Below are 26734 nucleotides of genomic sequence, written 5' to 3'. Positions count from 1 at the left end.
GCGACCCTCAGGACACTGGCTCCAGACAAGCTCAGGAACAGATTCTGCCCACACTACACACCAGCTGCAGGAGGATCCGAAAATGACTCAGGGTCCCCAAACTACAGCTTCCTTACAGGTAATAAGGATGGCACCCCTTTCCCAGCAGGGCTGCTGTGACTTAGACATGAGCTAGAAAAATCTGACACAGAGCAGGTTCCACCCTCGGTGAGACACAGCCCGGTACAGTCGTGCCTAATGACTCGGAGGCTGGACGAGCTCTATCTGAACCCTGGACACACAGCCATGTGGACTCACATTCCTTATGCCCCTCTCTCCACTTCAGTGTCCCCAGCTGTAAGATGGGAACAAGGACATCCTAGCAGGCGAGGAATGACGAGTTAACACAATGCCTCTGAGCAAAGTCTGGCCTGTGCAGGGTGGCGCTGGAGAGTATTACAGAGTTATTCAGAATTTCAGCCAAGGGTTATCACTTGCTTTTACAAAAGACGTGCTTAACATCTGATAAACCTACTTATAATAGGAAAAAAAGCAGAAGTTGCAATAGTAATCAATATTTTTCCGTACATTTTTTAACTTTTTAAAACATGATGCTGGAAACCTGCTATTTCTTGGTGAGATGAACTGAATCCAACCTCTTAGGAAAAATAATGTTTGAAAAGTGAATCTATTACTCTTTATTTTTTGGGAAAAAAATCTTTTTCCTTTACACTCTGTTCCTAGGTATCTGATTAGTCACACTTACCAGCAACAAGAAAAAAGCAATAGGAAAAGTTTAAAAATCTGTCCTACAGTTCTCAGTGTCTCAATCTAGAAGTTTTAACTTTAATGGGCACCTGAGTTAGGGTGACAGCCACTGCAAAGCACCTAGAAGCAATTAGCTTCAGATCGACATTGTTGAAGAGGAGATCTAATGCAGATTTTCAAAGCCCTCCAATCACAGGAAAATCTCTGTGCTCAGAGTTAAGTGATTTTGAGGCAGCTCACAGAACTTCAAAATCCATCTGGGGCTATGAGCCTCTCCTGGGGGAGGGCTGATCTGGACAGCACTTTGCAAATGTCCTTTCAGCAGCAGATATTTCTGGCAGCTAGAAGAAACTGAGGAAAGCACAGTTTCCCAGGGGGCAGTGAGGGCTGAGCTCCCAAGGCCCCTCCGGGAAGGCTTGTCCTTGGTGCTCCAGAAGGTATTTTGGAAACCTTAGCAATCAGTAAGTGCCCTCCAAGTTCTGGTAGTACACAAATCATCAAGTTGCTAAGCATTCTTTGATGAGCAACATTTATTTCATGCAGTGTCTGTCATTACCTCTGCTATGGGTTGAACTGTGTCCCCCAAAATTCAAAGTCCTAACACCCAGTACCTCAAAATGTGACCGTATTTCTGTATTTGCAAATAACATCCTTGCAGCTGTCATTAGTTAAGATGAGGTCATACCAGAGTAGGGTGCACCCTACTCCAATATGATTGGTGTCCTTATAAAAGAGGAAATTTGGATGGAGACACACACACACACACACACACACACACACACACACGGAGAACACCACGTTCAGACGAAGGCAGAAGTTTACACACACACACACACACGGAGAACACCACGTTCAGACGAAGGCAGAAGTTTACACATACACACACACACACACACACACGGAGAACACCACGTTCAGACGAAGGCAGAAGTTTACACACACACACACACACACACACGTGGAGAACACCACGTTCAGACGAAGGAAGAAGTTTATAAGCCAAGCAACACCAAAGATTGCTAGCAAACCGCCAGAAGCTGAGAGAAGGGCCTGGGACAGGTTCTCCCTCACGGCCTCAGGAGTAACCAACCCTGCCAATGCATTGATCTTGGACTTCTGGCCACCAGAACTGAGATGATAAATGCCTGCTGTTTAAGCCACCCAGTTTGTGGTACTTTGTTATGGCAGCCCCAGTAAACTAATATAAACTCTGGTACTGAGTTTCTGTCCTCACTCGGTGCAGTCACCTGCTGTGAACTGTGTATATGCACACACGCCCACGCTTCTAACAGCGACCTCACCTTTGTCCCAGACTCTGGGCAAGGCACTGCCATCCACTCAGACGTCCAAGCCAGGCACTGCAGCCCTGCACATGCCTTCACTCCCTTAGTGAGCGCCAATTGCATGCAGCCTATTGGGCTGTGAGCAGGGAACATAGTTCCAAAGAGCAGGTGGCAGAAGCTGCAATAACCCCAGGAAAAGGGAGCACGTGTACACAGGAGTGCATTCCACCTGGGAGGCCTATCTGCAAATACTTCATAAAGCAGGAGGTATCTGACAAAATCAGCAGTCAGAGAAGGGGCAAAGGGAGGGGCAAAGACTGGAGGGAGTGAGCAAAGACTGGAGGGAGGTGACTGAGGTGGGTGAGGCTGGAGGGACAGGCCTGGAGGATGGGCATGGCAGGTGGCTGGGGAGGGAGACAGACAGCACCACTTTGCTCTCATAAGCACCCCAGTGAGCACAGGTGCTGCAAGGGCACAGAGTCAGCCTTCCAGGTGCAAATCCCTGCCCTGCCCAGCTGGGTGACCTCTGACAAGTTACTGAACTGCCTGGTGCCTCGGTTTTCTCACCTGTAAAATGGGGGTAGCAAATAGAGCTTTCCTTAGTGAGTTAATAGATGAAAAGCACTTTGAACACTGCTTCGGACACAGCAGAGCTCAGAGAGCATGACCTTCATCCTCCCCACCCCATCCCAGCTCTCACACACATGCACACACACAGGCTCCATTTATCCTACCTCCAGGACATTTTTACATTCCTGCATTCTCTCCTTCCCTACCATCTCACATTCTTTGAAATAGTCCATATTTTTCAGCTAGGGTTTTTTTTATAAGTTTCCCACCTGCCCCTGCCCTGCCACCAGCACTCCACAACCAGAGGGGTCTCGCCACAGCCCCATCCTGACCTCTGCATCCTGAGCCCCACAGGCACCACTCTGTGCCCCCTCGTCTGGCCCCTGCTGACCCTGCCTGCCAGCAGCTCCCCAAGCACAAGTGCACATGGAGGCCTCCTGTGCTTGACGGATGCTGGGGTTTGACCTCCATGAGGCTCTGCCCCTTTGCCTGGGCCCAACTGCTCACTGGGCAGCTCCAAAGCAGGAGGGGAGGACTGGAGCCTGTCCCAGGGGCCTCCCCGGGCTGCCTCCAATCCTGCCTCTCTGGGAAGCAGGACCTCAGCGGTGTCCTCCCTTACCCTCAATGACACCACGCACATCTCTAAACCCTTGCATGTCTCGCCAGGTCAGGTGAGCGCGTGCTGGGTAAAGCTTACATCTCTTCTCTCTCTCTTCCTCTAACCTGTTTTTGTAGAGTCGCGTCCTCCAGTGATACTTCTGGACAGTCGAGTCACCACATTAAAGTCATTAAAGGCTCCTGGGAAGGCACCGAGCTCACGCCTCTCTCATGCTCTTCCCGCTTCCGGCTTGGTGACCTCAAGCAAGGACTCCAGACCTAGGTCTTGTCATCTCTAAAAAGGAAGTGATTCCTTCTCCCATCAGGAAGACCTCCTCCAATTCTGAAGTCACTTTACATTTCCCCTCCAAGGGGCAGCATACAAGTGATATTTCCTTTCAATAGTTCACAATTTCAAGCATCAGATGCTGGCCATTGTACGATTTTTCTGGTATTACGCTTAAATCAGGAAACAAAAAATACTGATATGCATTTGCCACGTAATTAGATAAAATTCAGCCAAGTTGTAAGAAAGTAAGACTGGGATTAAAAGTTACCAGAAAAGAACAAAAAAACCCAGTAAAATAGGGCATGACTGATTGTCAGCAGACTCAACTGAAATACAACCACCAGGTACTGAGAAACACGGTCTAGCAGGTAAATGAAATAACACTTGAAAATCCGTCTACCCTTTACTTCAACCACTTGAAACACAAAAGGAAAAGCCCTAGGACGAAGGCTTGGCTGGCGGCAAACTGGTATTTAGGGGCCCCCACTCACTGTTTTAAATTCAAACTTGCCATCTTATCCCAGTCATTAGATCTTTTTTCAACCAAAATTTTAGAGGACACCGCCAATTTTATTTCTAATGTACATCTTTCAGTGCCTACTTTATATCCAGTTACCAATTATTTTCCCACAGGTCTGCTTTACTCAACTGTGCAGTCCCAGACCTTAACGCGAGCCCTGCCCATGGCCTGGATTATAAATGTGGTGCCTGAGTGCTGTTCCACCTTCTACATAACATTAAATCACATCAGAGATAATGTTATTTTCAAAAAGTGTTTTCAGATCCCCACTGGAAGCCAGAGACAGGCGTCTGGCTCAGCACACCTGTGCACAGGTGCTCGGAGATCACTGCAAAGGCGGTGGCCGACCCTGGAGCCACGCAGCCACGCACAGCTGGCCTCCCAGGCTGGCGATCGAAAACCACTGGCTGCATCTGCCTGAGACTCTAAGGTGCTACCAGGACTCTCTGCAGCTGTGACAACATCTTGACGAGAAGGGAAACTGGAGTCCTCCCACACTTAAATCTGCTGCTTCCTGAGAGGTCACCGCAAGTAAGCGGCACCACCTTGAGCACACAGCACACAGCAGAGGCAGGTGCTGAACAGAAGCAAGCACTGCTGCCAGGCTTCATTCTCTCCACGGAGTTTCAGTGGACAGCAGAACTGAGCGCTTTCGTCTCGACTGAGCTACTTCAGCAGAGGCGCAGCTCTTCTTGTCTGAACTCAACCTCGACAGCAGTTTATTTGGTTTCCAGTTCACCCCAAAGTCAAGTTTTCAGGGTTCTCAAGAAACCTGAAAACTGCTCTAGTTGCCTGTGTTTGCCCTTGAGCTTGCATTCTTAAGCAAATCAAGGCCTTAAGTTCTCCCTAAAGCCAAGTTGTGGAGAGAAGAACGTATGAGAGATGAACATAAATACACCTGCCAAGATGCGGAGGCGGATGTGCTCCCTGTGAATAAACAGCCATCAGGAAGAAAAGCACACAGACATGTTTGTTTGCTTTTTAGAGTATCTTCTGTAAAGTCTTAAGGGCATCCCTTACGATCCATCCTTAGCCAATTTCCAGGTTCCTATTCTGAGTCCTAGCCCCACATGGTGGGAACCAGTTTTAACTTTGGGACATCCGCCAGCGTAAGGAAAGCAACTGGGTTCCTTCAAGAATTCAAACTCACACTAGGCAGCAGCACTCTTAAATACAGGTGCAGTCTACACCAAGCAAGATATAATAAGTGTCTCATCCATGTTGTCACTCCTGCTTTAAGAGAAAAAAAAGAGCAAACTGAATTTTCCTATCCCCAAAAAAGAGCTCTGTTGGGATTAAACACTGTAGCAGATGTTTGACGTTTCTGTTTCCATCATTTTGGCTAATTGGACCGAAAGCTATTAACATGTCACTCATGGTTCTGCAGCAAGCGTGGCAGAGACGGAGTGCCTGATGGTGCTGAGTTTACAGAGCACTTTACTTCTCATGTCCCCTCCACTCCCCTCACCACGTCTTGTGACACAAACATTACTGTCACATCCAAATCCACTCGGGAGGAAAAGAAGGTCAGACATGGACCAAGACCTCCATAGCCCGAAAGCTGCAGCAGCAGATGCAAATCTGGATGTTCTGGCTGCTCCTTACCCTCCTCTCTTCCACACAAACTGCTAAGACAAGTCCTGCAGATGTGACCCTGTCTGTAAACGTGCCTGGCAGCCTCTATGTATCTTTCGAGCACCCACAGGGCCAACACTGAAGATGCGGAGACATCTATCCTTTCTCCTTACTCCATTCACAGCTCTGAAAGGGATGTCCCTGTCTTCAACTCCAAAAATCACCACTGCGCTTAGGAAACAAGACACACAGACACCTGCCTAGGACCTTCCTTTTTTAATGTTGATTTTTATCTTTACTTTTTCATGCATAAGCAAAGGATGAAAATTATTGTTACATTTAAAACTGCATCTGTAGCTCTTTTCCATCAGAAATTAGTAATTTATTGTTTTAGCATCTGATTGAGATGCAGTCAAGCAGCTATAACTCTTCCCGTAGGTGCAAGCTGGCCCCAGGCCTCGTCAACCACCAGAGCCGTGGTTCAGGCTAGAAGCGTACTGGGTCTCCTTCAGCCATGGTTTAGAGAGTCCCTGCTGTGAAAACATTTATTAAATTCACCTGAAACTTTCTTCTTCGTTACTTAGTGCCATGACAAAACAGGATGAACATGTGCCAACTTCATGGTTTTCTAATTATTTAAGAAAAATGGAATGAGAGAGATACGTTGAAAAGGACTATGAACCTTCTTGTTTCTCCCTAAGAGAGTATTTTAGAAAATTTAATCATGAATGTGCCAGAAATTTTTTTAAAAACCAATTAATTTGGCTCATTACTGTTGATAAAAAGTACTGAAGTTAGTAATTTATTAACACTGGGATTTTGGAAGACTTTTGTATTGTGACATTTAAAAGGAATTTTGGACCACATATTATTTTTACACTGGGAAAAAGGTTTTATTGGTAACATATTAGTTTACAAAATTGAACAGAGTCAGATTTTATTTCCTCTGCCAATTTTTTTTTTTTGAACTTACATTGTGAAATAGAAAGTAACTACTCTAAAGATGTACTAGCAGTGAGTAAGGATCTAATACATGCAGACTGCTAAGTATTTCTGTGGGTGAAACGGCCTGAGGTCATGACTTGAGTGTTTAATGTGCTGTTTCCTTGGACAGGCCTTGACCTCCAGTGGCTTCCTGTAAATCAGATCTAAGTAAGACTTATAAAAGGAAGATGGAAAAAGAGAAAAAAGTCAAAGTTCCAGGTTAAGAGGGCAGATTTGAGATTCACTGTACTTGAATTTCCATTCCTCCGTTCCTAATAAAATTAAGCTAGGGGGGAGCCAGAAGGAAGAAAACTCTCTCTCCAACAAGGAACGGAGCGCGGCTTTACACGGTAAACCTCAAAAGCACCAGCACTAGGGGACAATAAGAGGAGACTTGAGCTGGGTGGAGGGAGCGGCCTGGCGCCTCAGCCCCTCGAGGCCACCCCGAGCCAACGACATTCCCGGATTGTTTCACGCTGAACGTACAGAGGGGAGAAACAGAAGGGGCAGCTGCCATCTCTTCCGTCTCCTGACGGAGGAATGGGAATTATGAAGCCTTAGAAGTGAACAACCGGCAAAGGCTCTATAGAGGTAAAGAAAATGCCTATGTCACCCAGCGAGTGGCAGAAGTGACCCACCACAGTGGGGGACCCCAAGGGAAATGATTACAGATGCTTCCCACCCCCAGGACAGGTGAAGGGAACCTGGTAGGGAACATTCAGCAAATTCCCAAGACGGGGAAAACCTTGGTCCCTAACAAAGAGGAGGTTCCCTCAGGCTACAGAGGGATGGAAGGACGCGATACACTCCTCTGACACTGGAATCCTCAGGGAGAAGGACGTCCAGCCTCAGGTCCTGCAGCCCACGCCGCAAAGCCTCACAGATGCCCAAGTGGTCCCTGCACCTCCAACCTCCCCTGAAGCTGATCAGGGGTGTCATCAAGGTCTGCGAAATGGCAATGTGGGTAGCACGGTCCAGCCCTTCCGGCCCAGGGCACTCAAGCCAAGGAGCATCTCTCCACCCCCTTTCTCCTACCAGAGGAAGCAAGATGGCAGGGAGCTCCCAGTAGCCCAGGTGCAACTCAGAATTTCTGAGTGAGAAAGAAACCTTCCCGGTGGTCAGTGACTACAACCCACTTGTGGCCCCAGCCAGTGTGAACAATCCTGACCAGGAGGGATATCCCCAAAGAGAATCAAAATGGTGCCAGTCTCAGTAAAGAAAAGGTCTGGGCAGAGATGCCCCAGCGGGAGAAAGTTTAGGCGAAGGGGTGAGGATGTCAAGCAAAGGCACCACAGGAGGAGAAAGGGGCAGGAGGGGACGTACAAAAACCAGAGAGCCAAGGGGGAAGAAAGCAACATTTGAAGAGCTGGACAAAATCCCTTACAACCATTTCCCACGCTACTGTGACTGAACAAAGAACAGGCGTTCAGTAAGACAAGAACTCCAGGACGAGAACTTGATACCATATGAGATGAGACAGTACCCCCAGCACTGAGGCCCAAAACAACATGTGGGAACAAACTAACCAACGAAACTAGAAAAAGTGAAGAGCAGAAGAGACAAGGCTGAAAGAAAGCTGAGTTTCTGACAAAGAACCGCCTAAAACAGACACAGTAAGATTAACAAGACACAAAAAGTCTTTACAGAGAAGGAAACGGACCTAACAAAAGGATAAATGGTATCTCTGACAACAAACCCAACAAAAAACCTATCCAAAGATAAAAGACAATGGAATTTTCCTCAAATGCAGAAAGATCTGGACCTGCAGATCAATAGAATCCCTGATATTCCAGGAAAATATGACAGACTCTCAACCGGAACAAAACTGAGAAAACTGAGGCGCCAGTGAAAAACTACACATGCCTGCAAAGGAGGGCTTTCCTATCAGGCTGCAAGGCTCTAGAGCAGCAGGGTTTCCAAAGAGCGCTTTTCCAACAAGGCTTCAAGAGAGTTTGAAAATGGCTGCTTTAAGTATTTTTAAATACATTTAAGTGTTTTTTGAAACTACCATAACAACTAACCCGCACTCTCAAATATGTTGCAATCTAACTGGGAGACTGAGAACATGCACATGGGGCTGGGTCAGCTAAACTCCTGTGCAAAGCAGGACCTACCCGCTGCGGCTTAGGCTGGAACGTTGGGAGAGCTGCAGAATCAAGATGGCCTTTTTTTTTTTTTTTTTTTTTTTTTGTGACTGGTAAGGGGATCGCAACCCTTGGCTTGGTGTCGCCCGCACCTCACTCAGCCAGTGAGTGCACCGGCCATCCCTATATAGGATCCGAACTCGAGGCCTCAACGTTACCAGCGCCGCACTCTAAGTGAGCCACAGGGTCGGCCCCAAGATGGCCTTTTAAACACCTTGAAATTTTACACAGACAAGCACACTGCTATGCGGGACTTCCCACCTTCTCATGAATCATAAGCCAGCTTTTTCTGTGTGACCTAAGTCAGGTAAGTAATAACAATAGCTACCTAGCTGAATCTTCAGAACACATCAAAGCAGATTTAACGCTTACTATGATTTAGGAGGCTCCTGCTGAGAACTTCTAAGGAATGGGAACAGTTGCTTTTACTGACTCAACTTGGAATTTTAGAAGTCCCAATATTCCTATTACTTCAACACTTTTAGATTTAGTTAATCAAAGAGTACCTGGAAATTGTAAGTAGATTATATGGGGGGGGGGGGGTTGCTTTTTTTCTTTAAAAAAAAAAGGGCCACTTACTTCAGCAGCTCAGGTATTCTTGATACCAAATAAATAAACAATTGGATGTAAAGGCAGATGTAGAACTGAAACTTGGAGACCCTAAGGTCCTATTTTGTGTTGACTGAAAACAGCTTCACTGTTGTCTTCAGTAAGCAGAGAGTCAGAAATGTATACACTGGAACTTATAAAAGTTTTATTAATGAAGTACCATTAAGTATTGGAGATCAACTTAAAGTATTATTGAAAAATATGATATTCCTGCTCAAAAAGAAGCTGGAAACTAATATTTGATGAAATGATTTCTTGCCCAATAGTTCAATTCTATTTCCTTACATCTTAACTTCCAAGGGCTTCAAGGAAAACATAAATTGGTAGTTTAACACATAAAACTTATTAAAAGCTCTCTTCAAATAATGCCTTCTTTAAAATAAAAACTAAAACCCTGGTCAGGTGGTTTAGGCTAGTTTACATGGGCCAATCTCCATCATCAATATTCAATGCCATCTCACTGTCAACAGAAGCAACATCACTTTCATTAAGTTTCCATAGTTTTTCCCCTTAAAAAACACTATCTAAAATTGCTATAAAATAGCATTATCTCAACAAAATGTTCCCTAACAACAGCTGCAGAATCTCAGATGCTGAAAAGAATAAAATATATCCTGCCTCATCTTCAACCCTTAGAGGGCAGACAGACCATGGAGTCCAAAACATTCTGATTAAGTTCCACGGACTTTGCTTTGAAATAAGGACCTACAAACAAGGGAATGCCCTTCAGAAAAGGAAGCCTGCATGCAAATGACCACTCACCTCCCTGGGTCTCACCTCTGCCCAGCCTCCCAGGAGAACTAGCCAAGGCCTCCCAGGGCTCAGAGGTCCTGCGCCTACTGGGGCTGCCCTACCTCCATACACTTCAATCTTCCTGCAAATTCATCGTCGGCATAAAGATTCTGGACTACCCAAAAGCTCCCATACCACAGCTCCACAGGACTCACACTTCTCCCCATATCTAAGCAACTGTTCTGAGGTCTTGCACCACGCAGCGCCTGGCCTCAGCCCCAATTCACATGGCAACGTCCTTCTGAGCACCCTGGGCCCATTTGTTGATCCGTAAAATGTGTGGTGGCCCTCTCAGGGCAGCAGTGGAGGGGAATGGGCTCAGAGCTTCCTTCCAAGGGTGAACCTCAGGCCCACGCCTCCAGACTGGGTGTCTCTGAGCAGCTCTCGCAGCCTCTGGTGCCTCAGTTTCCTTACGTGAAAACTTGGGTAGTAACAGCACCTGCCTTACCATCCATGGCAGGGGGGTGGGGGGGTGGGTACAGGAGCTATTCCTAAGATGTTATAAGTGGCTCATTAACATCGACTAATAATTACTAGGTTACAATGAGGACTTTATCATCTCCAAACAGAAAGTCACACATGGAGGGAGAATTTCAAAATGCAAATTCAATGAAAAGGAAGAATCAGGGCTGCAATAACCACACAATGAAAGATGTGTCTCTAATGCTCAAATTCCCATAAGTAAAACCAGGACTTTTCCTAATAGTCATAATTGCACACTTTCTGGAAGATCCAGAATACCACTTCTTTTCCCCCAAGTCAAAACAGCTTCTACAGTAGCCAGTCTTGGACAAGTGCTTCTCAAATGACCCCAAGGAAAAGATTCTGCAAGTCTACATTAATGCAGCCTCAGTATTTATCCAAGTGTACAGCATGTTTCTAACCTCGGACCAGAGCTTCCAGGTAAGTAAGTGATAAAATACAAAAGGAAATACATCTGCTTTGTACTCAACCGATGATACGATTTGTTTCTTATTAGTATTTGGCAAGACTATTCCCACATTTTTTTTTTCCCTAAATATACCATAAGGCCTCGTGGCTGGTTTCTCTCTATGACCACCCTACCTTGAGCCAATAAAATCTTGGTTGTCTGAACCACCTCTCAGTAAATATTAATGAAGCCCCACTACATGCCAGATACAGTGGTGGTGCCAGGAACAGGGTGAACAAGACAGAATCTCTGCCCTAATGGAGCTCATGGTCAAGAACAGTGGAAGCACAAGGAAACAGACTCACTGAAGACCAGGAGAGCCAAGCTGCTGCGGTGAGGGGTGAGCCAGGAGCCGGGAGCAGTGAGTCTAACTTATAACCAAATAAGTAAACTGTTGATTGAAAATCTTCCCTTACTCACCACCGTGGTTGTGCTTGACTATTTCTGTATCTACCACTGTCTACAAAATAGCCTGAATAGTAAACTTAGTCATGCACATTTGGTTCTTCTGGGGATAACGTATTTAAGGTTGTTTTATTTTTAATACTTTGTACATTTATTTGAAGCATCAGAAATAAGGTAAATCAAAGAGCACTTCAGATTTGGGAGAAAGAGCCTAACTCATCACCTAGCATACTTAAACAAGGCTTTCTTGCAAGTGATGCCACCATGGCCTGAGATGCGTGTCCAGGGGCACGAGCTTCAGAGTCCACTGGGAGAAGAGCAAAAGGCAAAGCCCCAAACAGGAACCCCACGGCCACCAACGCAAGTGCAAATGAGCTCTTGGTCCTCAGATTATACTGCTCTACATTAGTGCTTCCCAAAAGAAAATAACTTCATATTTAAAAAATAATTTGTTTTGCATAAACTCTGTATCCAAATATGCAGTCAGTTGTGGAATTGAATATGTGAAAGCACTGGCTTATGAGTTGATTGTCCACATACAAGTCCCTGAATATAAATAAAGTGGTTGTTTCAAGAAACTAAAAAAGCATAGTTGCCATTAGATTAGACTGTACAGTGAAACCAAGAAACCTATGCAATTATTCCATTCTGTGTTGTTTTTACATACTGTAGAGCAGGGATTGACAAACTGTCTCCATAAAGGGCCAGACTGTAAATATTTTAGGCTTGGTGGGGTGTACTCTTGTTTTTATTTATTTTTACAACCCTTTTAAAAAAATGTAAAAACCCTTCCTAGCTCACAGGTCGTCACACATAGGCCCAAGGCGACTGACGGATCCCTGCTGCAGTCTCACCTTTGATATTTCGTTTGCTGATGTGTATGCACATTACTGTTCTGTCACATTCGATTTTCTCCGGAGACTCTGGGAAATGCATCTGTAACTGCTACAATCCTATGGCAACAGTGTGATTATTTAATGGAAGAAGTCCAGCAGGTTTTGTCTCTAGGCCTCTGTCCCCATCCAGGGTGGGGGGGCTTTGGCCCCTAAGAATGCCAAGAGGACTCGTGCCCTGAGCTGGAAAGCACCAAGCCCCCAATCCAGCCTCCATGCATAGCTGCCCCTGTGGTGTCCTCATGTGGGGAAGGGTGACTGGCTCTTGGGCTGAGCCTGACCCTGCAAATACAGTCCTCCAGGACCCTCCTGCATCTGGAACATCCTGGAACAAGCTACACCTGCTGCTGCTGTACCATCAGGCTCCCTCGGGCTTCCCAGCCAAGAGCCCAGCCTGAGTTGGAATGCGTGCCAGTGCACATGGCCCTGCACAGCCCAAACACACCAGGAGCCAGTGTTCCTTAGATCTGATATGAGAGTCGGATGCAGACAGTGCAGTGGTGACGGGCTCCAGAAGCTCATCCCCACCACTATGTGGGTCAGTTCCAAGGCCCAGAGGCTGTCTAGGGATGCCCCGTTTGTCCTCCAAGTCCTTCTCCAAAGCCAACACTCATGCTAATGACCTGTCAGGAACCCCGGAGCTGGCCTCCCCAACTCCCTTCATAATCCCTCTGCACCAGCCACCCCACAGGGCTTCTCCTCTCTCTGTCCCAGGCTGCAGGGAAGACCACCTGCCTGCCGGTCTGGTCTACTCCCAGGCGATGCGGTCACACCACACCTGGGTGTTGCCATGTGCCCCCCGTTCTCATCCAGGTTCCAAACCCGCCTTCTTCATCCAAGTGAAACCCACCCCCTTCCTCTAGGTGAACAGAGGCGAAGGCGCACTGCGGGTGGGCTCCTCACCACACCTCCTGATCCGCCACACACACGTTCATTTCAGCACATCTGGCCCACGGTTCAGCCCTCAAAGAGCAGGTGCTGAGCTTTTTTCCCTTCTTTTTCTGTAGTAGTTAATATTTTTTCAATAAGCAAAACGATAAGAAATGGGGCTCAGAACATAACAAATGCTGGCCACACGGCTGTCCTCACACTACGTGAACAGACCACCAGCTTCCAGACCCTGGGGAGGTGTCAGTCATCCCCAGGCAAGTATTCCTCCTGCACCGAGATCCAGCCTCAGAACCCTTTCTAACACCACACACCCGGAAGCCACCGAGGATGCATAAAGGACTACACTGGGAGTTAAATCCAGTTTCCAATTCTGGTCTGGGTCAATCTTAATAAACCTATTAGGTTAAACCACATGAAACTGTTATATTTGGAGATTACTGGCAACTGTATATAGCTAAATCTGTACTGATTTACAAGATAAGTACACACACAAGCACATACCCAGAGTCCAGCCCAGTCTCCTCACATCTGGTGGCCACCAGTGCTGCAGCTCCCAGGCTAGCGGTAGCTGACTCCTGTGGGAACACATGGAGTGGAGGGGAGAGCTGTGGGCACTTTCACTGTATCTCAGATTCTCCTTATGTAATTCTCCCTGGCACTTGACCTAATCTGCTGGTGGAGTTTTGTTTTGACGTCCACCACCTTGCCTCTATGTCCTGGCCCTTCCCGTGTGCCATGAGTCCAAACGGAAGTGGCACCTGGTGTTCACACTTGCATTGTGCACGTGTGAACTTACTGGAGGTAGCATTCTCCTGGGAAAACCTTGGCAATTTCACCTCTAACCAGTCATGACTAGGATGTGTACTTCGTACATTCAAATTAATTCCTGACCTCCTCTGAAATATAAATCTATCCACAGTGACTCAAAGCCGTGAGGATCAGGGAGCTCCCCCTCTCCCCGCCACTGGACATGCCCCCCCCCCCCCTTGTCTTCTGCTTGCTCTGAGATTGGCCTCAGCCCAGCACTTCTTCCTTTCCATACTACCTGCCACAGAAAGTCTCTCAGCCCCGACGGCTGGATCGCCTACGTTGAGGAAAGGCTGTATTATGATTAACACAGGTGCCTTCAGAGCAACTGACCTCCCCCGTCTCCAGGGACTAATAAAACAGGATTGGGGGGGGCAGGAGGGGTAATGGTTAGTGAAGACAACGTGGGGGCGGTGCAGAAAGATCATTTTGTGAGCTGACATTTTTCAGATCCACAGGCTAAGTGAGACTGGAAAAGTCAGAGAGAGACATTTGCCAGAGGTAGTTTTGGGGTTGAGTTCCAATGGTACCCTGGGCACGTCTATTGCATGCAAGTTCTCACAATGCAAACTGACTGTACCGTGACCTGTTCGTTAGGGAGCAGACCTGTGCTGCACAGACACACCGCCACCCCCCATGGGTTAAAACTTGAAAGGGAATGAGCATTGTGGATAGGGTGGCAACTGCCTCCCACTCCCTTTCTGGGCTCCGCCTTCTCCCAGCCCTTCTCTACCACACTCCTGCCCCAGCCACGTGGCTCAGTCAGGCTGACCTCATAACCCCAGGCCAGGCCACAGGGCTGGCCAATCAGAGTCTCTCCTTAGACCCTGGTGATTCTGACTGTTCCAGGGAAAAGCACATGACTCAAGTGAAGCCAACTGGAGCTGTCTCTGAGGCTTTTGTAGGAGCTTTTGAGAAAAAACATTAACTTCTCCTCATGTGAGCACTAAGGACCACATGGTCATGAAGCCACCAGTGAAGTGCCTGCCACCAACTGGGGAGAGCTTGCTGAGCCTTAAGCCCAACACAGGCAAGGAATGGGACAGAGAGGTCCATCATAAGCTTAAATCGATGAGGGGATAAGGGTCTTTCTAAAGCTACATCCACCCCCTTGGCTGATCCAGGTATGCAAGTTAATAAATCCCCCTTTTCTGTTTAATTCAAGTGCGATCAAGAGAGTGTACACTAATGCTATGAACATGGCCCCTGGGGCTCCCACATCAGAGTGGGCCACTACCTGGGCAAGCGCAGACTGGCCCGCTGCCCTTCAGGTCCCTGGAACTGAAACAGACTACCAGCAAGGTGGTGCAGTCCAGGCCAAAAGACGTGGGCAGACCCGAGCAGTGCACTCATGTGCAGGCACCCAACGGTGGTCCACTTTGGATTGTTAATCTGCAATGAAAAGGTGAAGCACTTATAGCTGTAAAAACACCTTTGGGGTAAAACTTTTCTAGGAAAAGTGATTTGTAATTAAGAACATGAAACTTTCTAAACCCCTAGCATCCTTTTGCTTTTTAAAGAACGGTTTTGTTAAACCTTTTGATGTCATGAGGTCTCTTAGCAACAGTCATGTCAACAGCATGCACCATGCTGTGTCCAGGCTCTGTGAGTCGAATGACAGAAAGCAGTATTTGTGGGCTGCCTTGAGGACCTAGGGACTTCCCAGCAGAATCCAGCACGCTGGCCCTCGTTTGAGTGCTTACAGACTCTCACTTGACCAGGTGTAAATCACTACCCTTGAATTATAATTATTTATCCAGAAACTTCTCTCTGGAAGGCACACTCCAACACAGGCCTGGTGCCTGGCTCTCAGTAAGCCCTCGATTTCTTGATGAATTAATTATAACAATATGGGATGATGTGTTCTGAGTTCCAAACGACCAACTCAAAAATACAACTTGTCCTGCCAATTTTGTCAATGCCAAAAACATGACAACTTCCTTATTCTGATTTTACAGGTTTGTTTTTTTTTTCTTGTTCAAAATGAAATAGAACCTGCTTCTCTTTTATTACTTCTTTTAAGTCCTGGTAATAATTTAGTACACTTTACCTACTTTAGACAATATCATCTGATCCTCAATGTGCTTACATGTCAGGGGATGGAAAATGTGATCTGTTAAATAGATGAAAATAATGACACAGGTAAATGACATTTCCACAGTTAGAGACTGGGTTAGTACATAAGATAACTAGAAAAGATGGCTGAATAGACTTCTGCTTTATCTATTAAACCAACCTACCAGCAGTCCCATCATGTTAAGGCTTACAGATAATCCTCATTAAAAAATTATGTCCTTATAATCACTTGGTTGCAAATAACATGGTAAAATTCATGTTGAAAAATTCAAATGGCTAGATTTCAAAACTACTCAAATTTTATTCAAGTTTTACAGGTTTTTTTTTTTCCCCACTGGAACATTAAACAGCACCCAAGAACAGTTTTAGAAATAAGCCCTAACATCTGTGGAGGAGTGGGAGCTGACAAATTTTTATTTTTTTAAGTTTATTTGATTTGGAAAGGATTTTTGAAGCTGACAGCTAAAATGCATTTCATGTCTCAGAAAACAAGGCTGGGTGTTTATAACATGGTTTGTTTCTAAGAAACTAAGTAAACATTCATTAACAAAATATCTGAGATACATGTGCTTCTGAGAAGCATTTACTACCCTGACGATAGACAAGTCTGTTACAAAACAATTCCAGGCAGATCCTGAAGGGAACTGGCAGGACCCATAGAGAGAACAGCGGCTTGTAGGCCCACGTGGCCTGAGCTCTCTGCCAGCCTGTGATGTACGCAGCTATGAACCAGCAACAGAATCAAAACGCAGTAGAAAACCCCAGAGTCCTTCCATCTCTGTGGAGCAGACCAGCCTCTGAGATGCTGGAAATGAAAAGCTGAACATGCCTGCAGAGCCATGCAATGTCCTGCCAATCATGCACTCAGCGTCTTTCCCACCAAAGGACCTCCTGACAACACTGTGCTCACTGGGAGGGTCTAAACAGCACCCCCATGGGTGTGAAGCAGACCTCACACACCCCAGCCCCAGACTAAAAAGTCCTAGAGAGGGGTGGTCAGCTCACTTTAAATTCTACTTTGCTCTAGTTTTCAAATTGTACGATTAGATCCCAAGCAACTTGCATGGGGCTCTACCCCCAACAACCTGAGCTGGACTCTGGGCAGCCACAAGAACCACACTGATGAGGGGACACAGCCCCACGTGGACTGTCATTTCTACCGTTAGGGATCCAGGAACAGACACCTGCTGCCTGATGACAGGAGAGGAGTCAGGATCTGAAACCACACCCATGGGAGCAGCTGAGGAGGCTAGGGCAGAGGAGATCTGGGGGTAGCACAGGGCAGGGCCTCCCACCACTCTGATAGGCACACACACCAGAGAAAGACACCCCTGGTATCACCGGGGCCACGGGGTCAGAGTGGCATTTTATTAATTTTATTGGGCAGCTGGCCAACGGAGTGCTATTTCAAAAGGTGTTCTTCACTGAGCCCTTACTCACCGCCAGGGGCCAAAGCCGAGTCTAGTACACGTATTACTCTATTTTGTCCTTACAACAACTGTGCAGCAGAGAAGAGTGAAGCTGGAATTCAGGAGGACGGGTAACCTGCCCAGCAGCACAAGACTAGTAAGTCGTGGAGACAGGCTCAGAGTCTCAACTGCCAACAGCCCCAGGCAAGCAACCCGCAAGAGTCCAGGCAGGACAAAGCTTTGGTGTGATGTGGGGGAGTTCGCCCCCAGCCCTGAGATCCTGGCCCAGGATGCTCTTGACCCTTGGGGCAAGGCTGCGCCTTCTTGCTGTCCTGGAATCCGTCAGCTCTTCCACACGTTTAGCTCATGATCTTTAGAGGGCACGTAGTGCAGCCAGGTCTTTCCCCAGAATGTGAATCAGTTCATTTCTTCCTAGAGAACCTCCAAGTCGTTATCAAACTATGATGCAACCCACATAAACAAAACAGACGAGCTCTGGGCTTCTCTCGGACAGATGTGAGAGACAACACATGCCCAGTGTCCCCTCCTGCTACCCAGGCACAAAACAAAAGTACATTTTAGTTTCCTATGACTGATGCTCAAAAAGTTTCCTTTCCTAGCTTGAGTTACGTGAGCTACCTACCTGATCGTCTCACCCATTTTCTCTCATATACTAAACTTTTCCTTACCTAATAGTTATAATTACTCTCAGCACCTGACATTTCCTCCTAAAACTTCTCCTTACTAGCAGGAGGTTCAGGTGTCCTTAGTCTCCCTTCTTCTCTTTATACAGGGCAAGCTCCATGTACCTTCTCCCCTTGGGACGGACACTGGCTTCCCCTCTCTCTCCTCTGGCAAGCTCCCCTATGGAAGACCTGCCTTGGCTTCTCTGCCTACAGTCTTCAGGCTATCTTAGTCTAGGCCACTGGCAGAATGAATGACTTGGGCCAAACTTCCTGTTATCACTGAGTGTTTTCCACTTTCAGGAGAGCAGGAAGGGAAAGCTGCTGTAAAGGCTCCAGGTCACCGCTGCATGAGTATGGTCACCACTGGGGAGAAGTGGGGGGGCCAGAGGCAGGGCTCAGGTGAGGCCCTCCTGGAGGGGAGAGGGGGGCCAGCTCAGCCTTCAGAGCGCATCTCCAGTACCAGGCTCTTGGCCAGGCCTGGCTTGCTGTTGGCCTAGACAGACTCAGGGCTGCCACGGCTTGGAGCATTCTGCACCCCCAAAATTTGAGTTGGTTAAGAGCCAATGAGAAAGTAAATATTCACTCACTGAAGGAATGAGTCCCTGAAGAATTAAGCTCATGAGGACCCTGGAATGACAGGGACAACTGCCCCCGAATCATTTGGCTAAGGCCTTTCTCTGAAAATCCCTTTGTGTGGCTGCAGGAAGCAACTGCCCCACTGATCCTCACTGATCCCCACTCCCTCCAGATCTGAGATGAAAGAAGGCTCTCAGAAAGCACAACCTCATTCCGGCACTATTAACCCTATCGAACAGCTGGTAGTTCCATGAAAGATTGGCTAAGAACAGTTAATTTTATAACTGCAGGAAGAGAGGTCCACAAACGTTCCTTAAGTTTGTCTCTACCAAACTTAAAACCTTCACTCAGGCTGGCCATTTATTTAGCTCATTTACTTAGAGCATGGTGCTGATAACACCAAAGTCCAGGGTTCTCAGAAAGTCAGTGGGGCCACCCTTCCTGAGTCAGACACACGACACCATCATGGCAGCTGCTGTCTTTCAGCTCTTCCAGTCCCCAGGTCCCTCCTTCTGAGCTGCTCTGCACAGTGAGAGGGAGACCAGGACCAACACACAGAGAGATGTCCTGGAGAGTAAGGTCTCTGAGCAATGACTCAGCTCTGCAACTCCAAAAATCTCTGGAAAACACTACAACCTCCAGGCCTGCAAGAAGTAATGTGTCTTGGGGCAGGTGCACATTTCCTATCAAATTCTCACACAATACCAGATGGCCTGTTTCTCTTTCTTTCGACCTTTTCTTCCTTTTTTTGAAAGGAGAATTAAAAACTGAGTGGTGTAACATGGCATCTATGGCAGAAAAGGCCAACTACATGGTGAATACTAAACACATAAACACATGAGGGGGAAACTCAAATCACAAATCCAATACACCGTTCACAATTCTAATGAGCAGCCATTAATAGGGCACTAACGGCAAAGGAGTGATCTTCATCGGATTCTCTTTGTAGGAAGTGAACGGCAGCTGTGAATCTTCCTCAGAGCCGTGAAGGTCACATACAAGCTGATCTGGACCTTGTGGGTTCTGTAACACCAGCGATGCTAGCAAAAGCATCTCCAGAGAGAACTGTGACCACCAAGAAGTGAAGGGGCCAAATCCAACGTGCAGTGTCTATCTAAAAATTGCATGTACTGCTGTGGGTTTCACTGTATTTCCCAAAAGATATATTCACACCCATGTCCTAACCCCCAGTATCTGTGATGTGACCCTATTTGGAAATAGGATCACTGCAGATGGGATCAAGTAAAGATGATATCATACTGGAGTAGGGTGGGCCCTAAATCCAGTGACCGGTGTCCTTATGAGGGAAATTTGGACACAGATAGAGGGAAAACACTATGTGACAACAGAGGCAGAGATTAAAGTTAGGAGTCTACAAGCCAAGGAAAGCCAAGGATCGATGACAAACACCAGAAGCTGGAAGAGGCACAAAACAGAGTCTCCCTTGGAGGCTCCAGAAGCAACCAACCCTGTAAACTCCTTGATTTCAGACTTCTGACCTCCAGACTGTGAGAGAATCAATTGCTGTTGTTTTAAGCCACCCAGTTAGCAGCACTTTGTTACAGCAGCCATAGGCAACTGATACATACGTATTTTACACATATATGTACACACATGTGTGCACAATTAAAAGGGTAGCAGTCTATACAAAAATTTTATTCTTTGGATTACTTTCACTTTTGCATGTTAATTCACTCTGAAAAACTCATAAAATTTTAATCCTTCCCTCATTTGAACTGTATCTTTAAAATTATCTAAATCTTGTGAGTCAGCTCTCTTCACCAAGAGAATAAAATACCAACCAAAATGTATTACGCAATGGAAAGACCACAGATGTTACCCTCTGGAATCTAGCTAAGATGTATCTGATATCAGATGTGGAGACAGTTCTGCACCAGAAATTTAAACCAAGAGAGAACTCTCTTCTGGGAACAAGAATGCCATCACCACCTCACCCCTCCAGCCATCTATAAATCCCAGCCAAGGGACAGAATCAGCATAAAGGATATTTGCACATTCATCAAGTCAGAAGAACACCTATGTACAGACACGAAAAAGTGCAGGGAGGACCCAGTGAGCTGTCTGGACGGGCAGCTCACATGGCCTCGCAAACAGCAAAATGTCTTTCACTGAAAGTAGCTACCCAGGCTGATCACTCCAGCAGTTGAGAGAAAAGGACAAATGAGCTCGCACAGCTCACTCCAAATCCAGTCCCTCAATCTGGCACCGACCACACCCACCATGGGCTGAGCTCTAACTGTCCCTGTAGGTAACTAGTCGAAGGTGAGGCTGAGCTATAATCGGCTTAGTCTACCTCCTGCACACCCCAGAGATGACTCACATCACTCAGGAACTCTCCATACATCTGAACAACAAAGCAGTAAGTTGTATCTCAACTCCAGAACATTCTACACATAAAGCTTTTCCACTAAACAAGTACAGGAAATTGATCAGCGTTAACTCATTCGACGAGAATTAAAATAACTTCCCAGCTACAGGCTCCCTGACCATGAGAAAAAACTTCAGGATGGCATGAGGGAAATCATGGCTTTTCTCATTCATTTTCTTTCTGAAACAACCAGCTATGGTTCCCTCCTGCCGCTGTTGTGAGACTTGTGGGTCACGGGGAACAGGAAGCAGAAGTTAGTTTCCCGGTCTCATGAAGAGGACAAGATAGTGGCTACCTCCTCAGCTCCAGACAAGGACAGATGGCCAACCCCTGGGGAAGACAGATTCGCCAGGGCTAAGGGGTTTCCAGACACAGGGTGGCATCTGTATGCACAACTCTTTCAGCCTCCTGGAAGCCCCTGCCTGACACACATCCACTGGCGTATACTTGGGCATGTTGTTCTAGGCTCTCTGCACCCCCTCAGAACTATCCCTTTGACCTTGAGAGGCCATGTGGCCAGGCGAGCTCCCGAAGGACAGGAGAAAAGATTATTGACAATCTTTCCCCTCACCTGCAAGGCCTTCAGCACGGGGCCCCATGAAGTGGATGGGGTATTTCCACATTGCAGATGAAGATGTATTTGCACATGCTCGCACCCTTTAAAATAACATATTTTTAAATCCATACGTGATACTATGAAATTTCAGTAGAGTAAAATGTGTTACCTGAAAAATCAGAGCAGTGAGGTTGTCAACGCTCACAGTTTACAGCACCACACCTGGTACTATTTTAACCTTTGATGTATGAAAATTCAAGAGAAATGCCTTCATACCAACCAAAATATAAAGGCCCATTACACATTGCAAAGAAATCAGTCAGGCCCCAACACGATGGGACAAACTGTGAATGCACGAAAGGAAAAAACAAAAGCCACAATAATGACAAAATAGCAATATAGGGGAAAGGACTCCACAAGCGAGCTGTGGCCCTTGTCCTTACTCTAGGCAGCCAGTGACTCCAGCACTGCCCGTACCAGATACCTGCAGCCAAGAACGAGCGAAGACAGAGCAACAGCAAGAAAACCAGGGGCTCAGGCCGTGTGACTTCAGCAACCCTGGACTGAAATCTGGAGAGTTCCAGGGGCATGAAGGCAGCTTTACTTCACTTGCAAGCAAGTTAACCAAGAGCTGGTCTCGTTAACCTCCACAATAGCTAACTGTTATGCATTGATTGAATTGTGTCCCCCCAAAATCCATACACTGAAGCTAAATCCTCACTGTAACTGTTGAGGGTGGGAAATCCTATTATGGTAATTGAACGATGGAGTCTTGAAGCGGTGATTAGACCGTTGGACCATGCCATAGTGAATGGATTAATAATGGTGGTCAGGGGCATGGTTCTGAGGGTTTTTAAAGAAGAGCACATGAGATGTTCTTTCTCTCTGCTCCTCCATTTTCTGCCATGTGAGATGCCTGCATTGCTGTAAAGCCACTACCAAGAAAACCCTCACCCAATGTGTTCACTGGACTTTGGACTTCCCAGCCTCTGGAGCTGTAAGCAATAAAATACTGTCTGTATAAATTACCCAGTTCCAGGTATTTTGTTATAAGCAACAGAAATGGACTAAGACACTAGCCCTGAGAAATAAGTGGGAAACCCAAGGGAGAAAAGCTCTAAAAGACTGTCTAGGTGTACTTGAACTGGCTGTGGCTAAAATGCACACTCAGACACAAAGGAACAAATAAAACACCAGCACAACCCAAGGACGGAGCCCAAGAAAGGAGCTGGAAAGATAACAGGGGAAATGCTGCGTTCTCTCACTTCTCCAAATCCCGCAGTTTTCTTCTAGCACCTGTACACATTTCTCATTGCGTAGCCAAGACTCTTCTCATTTATTCCCACATACAGGCCTTCATTTTAACCTCTAATCTGCTTAAATCATCATTTCAATATGGGTCACAAAAAAAGTAGGCTTTCCCCTGATGTGACTGCCATGAGATTTTCATGACATGATTGCAAACTCTGCAAAATAGTGGCAGAGCCCCAAGCAAAGCCTGCCAGAGAACTGTACACTTTTCTGAATGGTTCCACAGTATCCAGGACAAGAGTTAAATACTAGAACACGTGTTACAGGAAACATGTGAAGCTACTTAGGACTACTGCTAAAGACATCTAAGGGACAAAACAGGGTGAGATGTTTAACGGAAAAGAAAAAAAGGTAAAATGAAACGAAACAGCGTGAGACACAGAACAAGGAGGGAAGGGAACGCTACAGTACAAAGTTGTGCCTCTCCTCTCTCTCCAAAACAAGACAAGCGCTGCCATGAACAGAATGTATAGTTACCTGCATCCATATCTGCAAAGAATGGAACAGCCAGTAAGAAAAAGAAGGAACCAGAAATTCAGTGTCTCAGAGTTGGATTTGAAAAGGTTACATGGAGAGAAAATATAATTTAGAAAACTGCTTGTGATCTATATCCTGACTGGGAACACAGGAGCTAAATGATTTCCTACCATTATTATTATTTTATTTAAAGCAAAAAATAAAATATGAGTATGTGAACCAAAGATGTAAATGCCTAATGGCAAAAGAAATATCTTATTCTCATGCAAAATGATTATTAAATGTGTATAATACAATATAAAGGGAAACATACTCAAACATGTGGTGGTAATCTGAGTCTTATCTAGGAAAGCTTGTATATATTAACATTACATATAAATTATGTATAAGCCCTATATCCAGATCAGAGACATGTCCGGCCACTATTTAAAGGAGTAACACTGGATTAACATTTGAAAGGAGAGAACTATTAGATAAGAAATAAATTCAATAGCGTTTCATGGTTCTGCTCTACATATTGCTCCAAACACCAAGGTGAATATAATTGGTTTGCTAAAAACAATACAGAAGAAACAATATACTTAAGGATTTTTACTGCTTCCTACGTTTTATTAGTTTCTTGACATGTGATACATCAAAGTAATGATTTAGATTATGCTTAAGAAAAATGTTAAAAACTAAACTCTTAAGGAAGGTTGCAACTGCCTGCCAAATAGCATACCTTCGGGAGACTCCTCTTGGACGTAGGTGCCAGTCAGATACCGGTGCACCAGGGCTGACTTGCCGCTGGCCAAGTTACCCACAATTCCCTGAAACAAAGAAATGGACAACTGTTAAGGGTAATTAAATCATTCTATTTAGCATTCTGCAAACAGAGAGCTTAAAATATACAGTAACCCTAAACATAATCATAACAAGCATTGGCTGGATGGTCAAAAATTAGCTCATTGAATAATTCTGCCGGAATAAAATAGAGTCTAACACCCTCAATGAGCATCTCACGTTCTCATCAGCTGTAGAGCTTCAGTGCTGCCCGTACAAACGTGGGGCGTGGCATTCTCCCAGATCACAAGTGTGTTGTTTACATCAGGAGTGTGTGCACTGCCTCAGACCATCAATACCTTAGCAAGAAAAGGGCCAGGTTGAGTGGAACACAACGGCAGAGCACAGCACTATGGGGACTGTAGAGAAAAGATGATCCATTCCATCAGGTGAGGCTGGATTTGGGGTAGATTTTTGACCAGGGCTAGGGGAGCAGAAAAGAGTGGGGTGGGGGGAGGGGAGGCAGGGGCTCACAGAGATGAGGAGGACGCGAGCCTGCTTCTCCACAACACAGGATCCACAATGCACCACTGAAAAAAGAGGACAGAGCCAGGGCTCCAGGTAGAAGTGGCAAAGGCATTGGTACTGGATGGGAAGATAGCCGTCAAGGGTCACAGTGACCTGAGAGAAAGCCTCCCTGCTAACACAGCTGTGCTACCTGGGCTCCAGATGGGCAGGCCCTGGAGGAAGCCTACCCTTCACCTGTGCTGGGGTCTCACTCTAGCTCTACCTTTTCTGGGAAGCTGCTCATCAAAAATCACCTTCTCCTGCGTTTTAATCTTTTCCAAATTTCCTAGAAATTTGCTGTCTGCATCTATGCATGATCAAATCACTTCTTTCTTTAAGAAGAAAACACCACAGGAGACCCACCCTGGACACAGGCCCCCTGTCAGAGCCACCCCACGCCCCCGATCCCACCAGAGCCAGGTCTCACAGCACCATTTGCTCATTCCCTGGTCCTACGTTCCGCCCTCCCTCATCCCTCCGCCCAAACCATCCTAAGTTCTGACTCTATCGCCACAAGGAAGCTGCCCATGATGTCACCAACAACTTCCATTTCTCAAACCACCAGCCTGTCTTGCTCCCAACCGAGCCCCGTCACCGGAAACTGCTGGTGAGACCCTCCCTCTTCAGACCCCCCAACCCCGCTCCTCCTTCGGCTCCCTCTCAGCCCATGTGGGATCCTCTTCTGTCACACGCAGGTGCTCTCTAGGGCTCCTCCCTTAGACCTCCAGCTGACCCTCCACTCCGATGTCCCCTGGTATGCCCGTCCACAGCCTATCTTCTACCAGTAAGCTGCTGATCCCAAAATCTCCTTCTCCAGCTGCCCCCTCCACCCCCAGCTCCAGGCGTTCCTCCCCACTTCCACTGGAACACCTCGAGTTCTTCTAAACGCTTCTACACAGGAACTGAAACCTCAGCACGTCCAAACCTCGCCTTCTCTCCCCAGTCTGCTCATCAAACTCTGGCCACTTCCCCACCCAGCCTCTCAAACCTGGAAGCCATCTGTGACTCCCACTAGGTCCTGAAGTCACAAAACCCCTTTATTCTTGAGCTTCCTCACTGTCACACTGGTGCAGACTCCCTGTCATCCGCTGGAGCGCAGGAGCAGCCCTTAGGTCGCCTCCCGGCCCACGAGCTCCCCTTCCTCACGCCAAGAAGGCCAGAGAGAACCACTGAAACTGACAGAGAGGAAATGTTACCCATTTCACAACCCTTGGGGAGACTCCTAATACCTGGAGGACAAAGTCCAAATGTTTGAGGAACAAGCTATCTTCCTCCAAATCTTCGCACGTGACTTTGCTGCAGACAAACAGGCCCAGCAGAAGGTCTGTGAACTAAGCACGCCAGCACTTTATGTCTTTCACCTGGGCACCCCCCACCCCTTCAACTGATGGAGTTTACTCTCTCCTTGGAAGGCCTCTCCCCTCGCACCGTGACTGGTGATGTCCTTGGCTCTGTCTCCCGCTACACTTAGGTCCCTGAAGGCCAAGATCTGTGTCTCTGGATACCAGCAGGAGCACCAGCTCTGAACCCATATACTTATCCCACTTCCAGGCCCCAAGAAAGTACCTGGTGCGGGCGGGGAAGGGGAGGAAGCTGGTTAAGTGGATGACAATGGCAAAACCAGAAGCACACGAGAGAACAAATTTGGCCTGAGGCCGTGGAAAACAGAAGTCATAAGATATTTACAGGCCACTGCACCTGTTGTCTGAAGACGGCACATCAAACCTAAAGATTCTCCTTTCACCCGGTCCCGACCGCCCCCCTTCTCTGTTTGTCAGCCACACGGACCTTTCTACAAGCCACAAGCTGTCCTGTGTTTCAGCTTCTCGGCTTTCCGTGCCTTGCTGTGCCTTCTATAAACCAGCTACCAAATCTCATCCTAACAGGC

At 46.8% G+C, this 26734-nt stretch overlaps 1 protein-coding gene across 10 annotated transcripts in view; it reads right to left on the bottom strand.

Annotated features, from left to right (window-relative positions):
* Positions 1–26734, bottom strand: part of AGAP1 (ArfGAP with GTPase domain, ankyrin repeat and PH domain 1) — a 571061-nt gene that overhangs the window by 343987 nt on the left and 200340 nt on the right. For 7 of the 10 annotated variants that reach the window (XM_063088245.1, XM_063088260.1, XM_063088272.1 and 4 more), the window contains exons 3-4: positions 24239–24326; positions 23518–23529 (exon numbers count right to left, since the gene is read on the bottom strand). In XM_063088245.1, coding sequence (XP_062944315.1) covers positions 23518–23529; positions 24239–24326 — 100 coding nt within the window. The remainder of the gene's footprint in view (positions 1–23517; positions 23530–24238; positions 24327–26734) is intronic. The other 3 variants (XM_063088253.1, XM_063088267.1, XM_063088273.1) reach the window with 1 other exon arrangement.

The sequence above is a fragment of the Cynocephalus volans genome, chromosome 1, assembly GCF_027409185.1.
Source record: "Cynocephalus volans isolate mCynVol1 chromosome 1, mCynVol1.pri, whole genome shotgun sequence".
NCBI classification, from domain to species: domain Eukaryota; kingdom Metazoa; phylum Chordata; class Mammalia; order Dermoptera; family Cynocephalidae; genus Cynocephalus; species Cynocephalus volans.
The sequence above is the reverse complement of the archived record's forward strand: the minus strand, read 5'-3'. Positions and strand labels throughout refer to the sequence as shown.